Source organism: Molossus molossus, unplaced genomic scaffold, assembly GCF_014108415.1.
Source record: "Molossus molossus isolate mMolMol1 unplaced genomic scaffold, mMolMol1.p scaffold_m16_p_1, whole genome shotgun sequence".
Taxonomy (NCBI): domain Eukaryota; kingdom Metazoa; phylum Chordata; class Mammalia; order Chiroptera; family Molossidae; genus Molossus; species Molossus molossus.
This window is the reverse complement of record NW_023425344.1, coordinates 210158692-210168421: the sequence shown is the minus strand read 5'-3', so window position 1 is coordinate 210168421 and position 9730 is coordinate 210158692. Positions and strand designations below refer to the sequence as shown.

Sequence of the window (9730 nt, the reverse complement as noted above, 5' to 3'; positions counted from 1 at the left end):
GTGGGCCAAATCCCCAGTGGGAGGCATGCAGGAGGCGGCCAATCGATGTTCTCTCTCATCTCTATTTCTCTCTCTCTCTCCCTCTCCTGTCCTCTCTCTCTAAAATCAATAAAGAAGAGAAAAGAAATGTAAACTCTAAAAAAATAAAAGATTAAAAAAAAGAAGTTTCTGTTCTTTCTCAACTCCCATACAGTGCAGCTGGACAAGGAGAACAGTGGAAAGAAGCAATGGGAAAGAAACTCAGAGCCATACTGAGGTAAGAACCATGAGAGAAGACAGATGACCACTAGGGATTATATTATGGGAGGTTAAAAAAAAAAACACCAGGCCCAGCTGGTGTGGCTCAGTGGACTGAGAGTCCTCCCGTGCAACAAGAAGTCACTGGTATGATTCTGGGTCAGGGCACATGCCCAGCCAGGTTGCAGCCCTATCCCCAGTAGAGGGTGTGCAGGAGGCAACCTATAGATATTTCTCTCTCATGGAAATTTCTATCTCTCTCTCCCTCTCCCTTCCTCTATCTTTAAAAAATTATTAAAAACATTTTTTTTTTAATGACCAAAGTGAAGAACATAGTAGATTAATGGGTTTACCTTCTGCCTGGGGTAGTATTAGAAAGCTCATTTTATGATAGCTAGATGGTTTTCATTGTTTCTAGTCAATGAGTCTGTGACCATGGCTTAGGTTAGCAAATAAGTGCTAGTAAAAACTTTACAAAGCTAACCCAGATGGAGAGAATAGTTGGGTTGGACTCAAGATGACTGGTTAGACCCAAATCAGGATGAAAATGACTAGCACTGACATAGTTCAAAAGTTCTACAATTACCTAGCCTTCCACTCTTAGAAAAGCCATACCTAAATGGAGTATAATTAACTTTTCAAACCAAGCCTGGCTGAGCCATGATTTAAACTAGGTCTGTCTGATACCAAAGTCTGTCTCTTAACCACTACAAACATGAGGTTCCTGACTACCCTTCACACACAGATGCTGCCATCATTATCAAGAGGACCTTTATTTTTCCTCTTCCTAATATTACTAAAGACAGACATCTAAAATATCTAATTAGTTGCCCTATTGAAAATTAAAATTTAAGCCCTGGCCGGTTTGGCTCAGCGGTTGGAGCGTCGGCCTGCGGTACAGAGAGACCCGGGTTCGGTTCCCGCTAAGGGCACGTACCTCGGTTGCAGTTTGTCCCCGGCCCTGGTTGGTCGGGCGGGTGGCAGCCACTCGATGTGTCCCTTTCACATCGATGTTTCTCTCTCTCTCTCTTCCTCTCTCTCCCTCCCACTCTATCTGTACAAAAAATGGAAAAATGTCCTCGGGTGAGGATAAAAAAAATAAAAAAAGAAAATTAAAATTTAAGGTCACAAAGCAATTATCAACTAGTCACCTATTTCCCTTAGTGGAGAAAAATTACATTTCTTTAAGAGAATAACACTAACATTATAGTTCTTTTAAAATTTGCATTAACACTGCCTTTCTCAACTGAGCAACAGCTTCCTCATTCCCATTACAAACTTCTTGAAGAACCATTTTATTACTTCTTGAAGAAGTAATAAATTCTGACGGGCCAAGAATAACAAATTGTGTAAAATTAGTCTTAGTCTTCCCCCACCCACACACACGAATGTTATGCTCTACTGCTTACAATGTGGGGCACACTGTGAAAAGTGTTAACTTTGCTTAATTCCTAAAGATGGCACATATTGTCAGAAAATGACAAGGGCTTGTGTCCTTTCTTTAAAGTAATCACATATTTTGTGTTCAAGGGGTATTTTAAAATTCATTTTGTACAGTCTGCTCTATTCACTAACATGTCTCCTCCGTCCCTCTGCTCATGTTGTATTCTCTGAAATGCTTTCTATTTTCTATCATACACATTTTACTCCACTTCTTTGTCAAAACATTAATTCTTCAAAATCTAGCTCATGTCTCTCTTATCAATGGATGGACTTAGTGAAACAGTTTCAACTAACTGTACCTATAAAGCTTCTCTAAATATGATACAACGGAGTTCTGTTACAAGTTTCACCGAGGCCAAGTGCTCAGTTTAGAAGTACAACATCAACCTTGTTTACTGTCCACGTCTGTGCATGTACCGCAGGTGACTGGACACTCTGGGCACATAGTAGGCCCCAATCTGGGACAGAAGCCTGGTGGACAAGCACTCCACTCAAGACCAGGCCCTTACTGGATGCTTTATCACCCAGAAACAAAGCTGGGTAAAATAATTCACCCCGGCTCCACCCCGTATGCCCGCAGCGACGGGGACCCGGCGGTAATGCGGGGCAGGAATGCAGGTGCAGTGTCCACCTTGTTTTCCTCGTGTAGCCAGTTGGAGCCCTCGGCACCGTCTCCCGACAGCTCCAGGCGCTCCAGCCGCCGCAGCCCCACTGCTCCGATGCCCTCAGCTGCTCGCCCCGACCCCAATCCCTGGCTGGCTGCCCCTCCTTCCCTTGCCCCTAGCTCTGTGGCACTTACCATCCCAAAACCAGGCCGGTGGTCACGATGAAGCAGGTAAAAACCACCGCGATGTAGAAAAGCGGCGAGTACTCATAGAGCGTTACTAGAAACACCGCAGCCATCAGGGTCTTCTAAACTGAACTGGGCTCCAGCGCCCAGCCCAGGTCAGCCCGCTCCGCCCGGGTTAAAGCCACTACGGTGCCCCGCAGAGGACAAACTTAGTACATCCGCACTCGCCTCGGGTTCTGGTAAACTAGACGTCGGGTCTGCCTTGCGGGCTGCGGGAGCCGGCGTGCCAATCACGACGTCGCCTGCAGGGCTCGCCCCGCCCCTGCTCCCCGCCCCTCCCCCCCCGCTCTAGTCCCGAGCTATTGGCTTCACGTGCGGGCGGGGCCCTGACTCGCCACGCCCCGACCCCTGGGCTTGGTACCCAGCGAGCGTTTTCTCGGCCCGTCTGTCCCGCGGTCTCCGCTTTTGTGCGGCAAATTCTAAATAGATATTGGGGCCGACTCTGTCCATGACTCAGGTAAGGTTTTCTGATGCCATAGAGAGGAGGCACAGTCCGAAATCGACGTAACAGAGCCTAAATCCTGAAGCCCTACATATTAGATCCCAGGCAAATTTGGGAGGGGGATGGCGGGCATCTTGGGTCCTACAAAGTGAAACAACCCCATATCTGCTCGTTTTATCAAAACTTACAGTTAGGCACTGTACAAAACACCTAAAGGAGCCTCACAAGCAGTTTATACTAGCCTCGTCAGCCTTGTCGAGTTGGATTTAATGGTAGAGGAAAATTAGCATTACTATCAAGATGCTCATAGAAATAAACCAACTGCCTTCCCACATCCCCTTATTTTCCTCCTCCCCTTCCATCCCTCAAATTAGAATGATGTTCGAACTTTTAAAATTAATTTTTAGCCCTGGACGATTTGGCTCAGCAGTTAGAGCATCAGCCTGCGGTCCAGAGAGACCCGGGTTCGGTTCCCGCTAAGGGCACATACCTCGGTTGCAGTTTGTCCCCGGCCCTGGTTGGGTCCTGTGGGTGGCAACCACTCCATGTGTCCCTTTCACATCGATGTCCCCCCCCCTCTCCCTTTCACTCTATCTGAACAAAAAATGCAAAAGTGTTCTCGGGTGAGGATAAAAAAATAAATTAATTTTTACTTTAATAAGAATTTTAAATATGTATTGTGTGTGTATGTATGTATGTGTATATATGTGTGTGTGTGTGTGTTTGTGTATATATACTTTAAAAAAAAAAAACGAGCAGAAGCTTTTAAGTTACACCCTTTTCCTTCATTCTGTTCAGTCCACTCCATCAAGTTAGCCTCCCTGGAAGTCTCTCACAACACTTCCACTGACATTGTATTAATTTCCATTTAGTCCTAAGGCCACACCTAGCTACCAGAGACTGGGAAATGTAGACTTTTATTCTGAGTAGGAACATCCCTGATACAAATCCAGGTGGGGGTGGTAGGTGGGGTTACCAAGGAAGAAAGGAACAAAGGACCTTGGGAGATAGATAGCTGATGGTCACTCTACACTCCCAAATCACAATAAAATTAGTGCTGGAGGAAAATGAGGCAAATTTGTTCTATTGCTTCACATGTCCCTTGGTAAATGACCATGTATTGGGAATTCTCTGGAGTAGTGCTGTGTGAGAAGCTTGGTTCAACAACATAACTTTTTTTTTAGTCCTCACCTGAGGATATTTTTCCATTTATCTTCAGATAGAGTGAGAGGGAGAGAAAGTGATAGAGAGAGAAACATCAACGTGAGAGGGACACATCAACTGGTTGCCTCCTGCACTACCCCGACCAAGGCTGGGAATGAACTGCAACTGAGGTACGTGCCCTTGATCAGAATCGAACCCACAACTCATAGGTCCATGGGCTGACACTCTACCACTAAGCCAAACCGGCCAGAGCAACAACATAACTTTTAATGACTATATATATGATATCTGAAAGTATATAGCTTATTTAATAAGCCCACAATTGTCAGGCAATTTTTTTAGTATAACTAACACTGCAGTGAACATTCTTAAAGCTAAATCATTTCTTTGGGATAAATTCTTAGAGGTGGATCTTTTGGTTCAAAAAGTATGAACATGCCCCGGCCGATTTCGCTCAGCAGTTAGAGCGTTGGCCCTCAGACCAAAGAGTCATGGGTTCAATTCTGGTCAAGGGCATGTACCTCGGTTGCAGTTCATCCCTTGCCCTGGTGAGGGTCATGCAGGAGGTAGCCAGGCGATGTGTACCTCTCACGTCGATGTTTTTCTCTCTCCCTCCGTCTCTCTCTCTCTCTCTCTCTCTCTCCCCCTCCCTACCACTCTATCTGAAGATAAATAGAAAAATATCCTCGTCCTGGTCGGTTTGGCTCAGCCTTTAGAGTGTCGGCCTGCGGCCACAGAGACCCAGGTTCGTTCCCGCTAAGGGCGTGTACCTCGGTTGCAGTTTGTCCCCAGCCCTGGTTGGGTGGTGCGGGTGGCAACCACTCCATGTGTCCCTTTCACGTCGATGTTTCTCTCTCTCTCTCTCCCTCCCACTCTATCTGAACAAAAAATGAAAAAATGTCCTCAGGTGAGGATAGAAAAACAAACAAACAAAAAAACCAGATCACGGCATTAGGGGGTTGAGAACCACTGGAAAGGACAAATATTAGCCAAACAATCTTGAACAAAATATAAAGGCAAAATTATGATAAGTGCTGTTAAAAAGAGGTACGTGGAGCTATGAAAGCCTATAAATGGAGGAATGGGGAAATACAAGGTTGACCATGGAAGGCTTCCCTGAAGACCAGATAATTAAGCTGAGTGCTGATGGAGAGAAGTTTACCAAGCAAAGGGACATGAGAGGAGAAAGAGCATATAGGACAGAAGCTACAGCATGTGCAAAGCCCCCAAGGTGGGAGAAATCACAGCATACCTGAGAAAATGAAAGCCCTGTGTGACTAAAACATGGACAGTGGAGGAAAGAGCATGCTATGAGATGAAAATGGAGAGAGAAGTAGGGCCCAGACCACACAGGAGTCTTGCCATTTTAACTACTCAACTTGACTCTAAGAGCAATGAGAAGCCATGGATATAATTGAAGAAGGGGAGTGTTATGAACTGAATTGTGTCCCCCAATATTCATATGTTGAAGCTCTAACCCCCAGTGTGGCTATATTTGGAGGTGGGACCTTTAAGTGAAATCATAAGGGTGGGGTCTTAATCCAGTAGGACTGGTGTCCTTATAAAAAAATAAAAAAGGCCCTGGCCGGTTTGGCTCAGCGGTTAGAGCGTCGGCCTGCGGTCCAGAGAGACCCGGGTTCGGTTCCCGCTAAGGGCATGTACCTCGGTTGCAGTTTGTCCCCGGCCCTGGTTGGTCGTGCAGGTGGCAGCCACTCGATGTGTCCCTTTCACGTCGATGTTTCTCTCTCTCTCATGTCGATGTTTTTCTCTCTCTCTCTCTCTCTCTCTCTCTCTCTCTCTCTATCCCCTCTCTCTCCCTCCCACTCTATCTGTACAAAAAATGGAAAAATGTCCTCGGGTGAGGATAAAAATAAAATAAAATAAATAAAAAAGAAAAAGACATTGTTCTCTATGCATGTACATACAGAGAAAAGGCCATGTAAGGACACAGTGAGAAGGTGGCTATCTGCAAATTGAGGAAGCCTGCTGGCACCTTGATCTTGGACTTCTAGCCTCCAAAACTATAAGAAAATTATTTTCTTTTAGCCATCCAATCTGTGATATTCTATTATAGCAGCTCAGGCAGACTAGTAGAGGGAATGACATTTGGTTTGCATTTTTTTTTTTTTTTTTTTTATCCTCACCCGAGGACATTTTTCGATATTTTGTTCAGATAGAGTGGGAGGGAGAGAGAGAGAGAGAGAGAGAGAGAGAAACATCGATGTGAAAGGGACACATCGAGTGGTCGCCACCCACACGACCCAACCAGGGCCGGGGACAAACTGCAACCGAGGTACGTGCCCATAGCGGGAACCGAATCCGGGTCTCTCCAGACCGCAGGCCAACGCTCTAACCGCTGAGCCAAACCGGCCCGGGCTGGTTTGCATTTTTAATCAATCAGTTTGGCTATTGTATAGAAAGCTCATTGGTAGGAGGCTGGGATGGATATGAGTAAATATGGGGATATCAATTAATAGGTTCTTTTAAAATTCCAAGTAAGAAATATTGGTAACTCTGATTAGGATAGTGATGAGGACTTGCAGTGAAATGGATTATAAATAGGAAATTATTTTAACTGAGTGACAAAAAAAAAATAGTAACAGTATCTTACTTGAAATTATTTTTTTTCTCTTGCAAGTGAAAGTCCAGAGGTAGGTAATGCAGGACTGATATAGTACTCCACAGTGCAAGGGACCCAGGCTTCTATTTTGTTTTATGTAGTTTCATATCCTAAGGTCACCTCATGGTCCAGTATGCTTGCTGCAGCTCTGGCCATCATGTCCATATTCCTGCTAGCAGGAGAGAAGCAAAAGAGGGAGAGAATGAGACTCCACTTCAATCTAAGGAAATTCTAAGGATACAGCACACATTCCATTGGCCAAAACTAAGCCTTTTGTCCATCTTAACTGAAAGGGGGGCTGGAAAATTGTCTTTGTTCAGAATGGAGGGTTTTATTACTTATAGAAGAAAAAGGAGTTTGAAGGAGAACTAAGAATCTCTAAGAGAAGTATATAGGACCTAATTATGGGTTGGATTGGGGCATGAGAGAGGGGCAGGAGTTAGTTTCTGGTTTCTTCCACCAGATGAATGGATATAGCTAGCATTCACTGAAATTAGATCCTAAATCTCTCACCACTCATCCCCATTCCCCTTCCCTCGTCCCCTATAAATATTAATCATCAACCTACTGAGTTACCAATCTTCTAAAAATACATTAGATACCTTAGAGATGGATGCAGGTATACAAGGCCTGAAGCTCATACCATTAGGGGGACCCATTCTAAGAGACTGAACACAAAATTACAAATACAGATTAAATATAAGGACTTGGAAGGGCCCCATGCAAACGAGGGACCCCAAAACGTGAACTTCACTCACTTTAGGGTGCTTTAAGTCTCACCTTTATCACCAAGAACAAAATTGTAAGGTGTCATGGATTGTTAGGTGCATCCTGACTTCAGAGAAATTAAAATATGGGGAGAAATGCATCTTAAAATCCGTGCAAAGAGCTATTTTTAGATCTCAGAATTGGCCATTGTATTAGTCAGGGTTCTCCAGAAGAAGAGGTATGGGGAAAGGTAGGTAAGTAAATAGATAGATATTGGGAGAGAGATTGATTGATTTATTATGAGAATTAACTCACATGATTATGGAGGCTGAGAAGTCCCACAGACTGCTATCTACAAGCTGGAGATCCAGGACAGTGGTGTGTAATTCTAATCCAAGACTAAAGGCTGAGAACCAGGGAAGTCAGTGGTATAAATCCCAGTCCAAAGGCAGGAGAAGACCAATGTTCCAGCTCAAGCAAGCAGGCAGGAAGAAAAAAATTGGGGGAAAAAATTCCTTCTTCCCTTGCCTTTGTTTTTTTGTTTGTTTGTTTGTTTGTTTTAATTTTTAATCCTCACCTGAGGACATTTTTCCATTTTTTGTTCAGATAGAGTGGGAGCGAGAGAGGGAGAGAGAGAGAGAGAAACATCGATGTGAAAGGGACACATCGAGTGGCTGCCACCCGCACAACCCAGGGCAGGGGACAAACTGCAACCGAGGTGCATGCCCTTAGCGGGAACCGAACCTGGGTCTCTCTGGACCACAGGCCAACGCTCTAACCACTGAGCCAAACCCGCCAGGCCCCCACCTTTGTTTTATTTAGGCTCTCACTGGATTGAACAATGCTCACCCATATTGGGGAGGGCAATCTACTTTGTCAAGTGCACTGATTCAATTCTAATCTCATCCAGAAACTCTCACAGACACACTCTGAAATCATGTTTAATCTGAACACCCCATGGAGAAGTCGTGTTGACACATGAAATTAATCACTACAGGTATGTGCATATGCTCTTTGCCTGAAAACCCTTCTTTCCTCCTCCTCCTCCTTCCAAACTTCTAGTTATCCTTAGGACTCAACTCTGAATCTCCCTTCTTTGGGAAGCCTTCCTGAATTCTTCCCAAGCTCTGAGGAGAGGCCTCTCCTATAGCAGCATCCAGTGTGGATCTATATGGAACTCCTCTGATCCTGGTGAAAGCATCTGCTCATTAGTTTATATAGCCTGTTGGGACCCCAGCTCTCTGAGTGCAGGAATGACACCTAATTGATGTGTGTGCCTACAGTACCTGACATATGTCTTGTAGCAGCTCAACACATATTTATGGATGGAAGGAAGGAAGGAAGGAAGGAAGGAAGGAAGGAAGGAAGGAAGGAAGGAAGGAAGGAAGGTTGGTTCTCCATGAGATAACTTAGCAGCCCAAAGTATCTATATTAGACTGTAAAATGTATAACTCAGATGAACAAAAAGAATGGCTCTTCTTTATTATCTATAAATGATTTAGTTTTGCTCATGAATCCTTATCCCACTGAGTAGTAGAAGGGAGGAAAAGTGAGAGAGAGGACAATGGGAGACTAGTGAGCTTAAATTTATTAATTAAAGGTATCCTATTCTCCTCGAGTTTAACTGCCCCTTTGGATAACTGGTCTCTTGCAGGAAAATTCTTAGTCTCTCCTCTCTTTCCTCCCTCTTCTCTTGCTACTCCCTAAGATGGTATTTTAGGGAAACCTTCTATATTGAATATTCATATGATCTCATGGTAGGGTTGGGAAAATGAGGCCTCGGCTCTGCACAATACTTGTGAGTGTCCTCAGTAAAGTAAAGCAGGTTTCATCTGGCCTTTTGTGGCCCTGGCTGGCAACCACTCCTGAGACCCAGAGTTCCAGCCATTTACCTCTAGTTGTAAAGCCTTAATGCACTATGACCGCTTAGCTCCACTGATTCACCTGATTGTTCACCATCTCCGACTTTACTTCCTGAGGAGGGAATACTATGAATATGTAGATTCTCCCACACATCACCTGTAGGCCACTGAGAACCTGCAGTTACCTCCGGATACCAAACTAGGCCACCTTTGCCATTGAACACTACTGTTCCTGAGTCATGTTCAAGGGGGTGCAGAGCCAAATGCAAGGCCTCTCCCCTTCCTTAGAGGAGTACACTAACAATTCTCTGCAGGTTCCCCAATACCACATCTATTTGAGTGCTTTTCTACTGTCCCTCCCTGCCCCCCATTCTGAGACTTCAGCCAGAACAGGTTGGGTATGA

At 44.7% G+C, this 9730-nt stretch overlaps 1 protein-coding gene across 2 annotated transcripts in view; it reads right to left on the bottom strand.

The window, feature by feature from the left end:
- The window catches only part of CGRRF1 (cell growth regulator with ring finger domain 1), a 31701-nt gene extending 29011 nt beyond the window's left edge, over positions 1 to 2690 (bottom strand). The window contains exon 1 of one of the 2 annotated variants that reach the window (XM_036242813.1): positions 2480 to 2690. In XM_036242813.1, coding sequence (XP_036098706.1) covers positions 2480 to 2583 — 104 coding nt within the window. In that variant the 5' untranslated portion in view covers positions 2584 to 2690. The remainder of the gene's footprint in view (positions 1 to 2479) is intronic. The other variant, XM_036242830.1, reaches the window with a different exon arrangement.
- Between the last annotated feature and the right edge of the window lie 7040 nt (positions 2691 to 9730).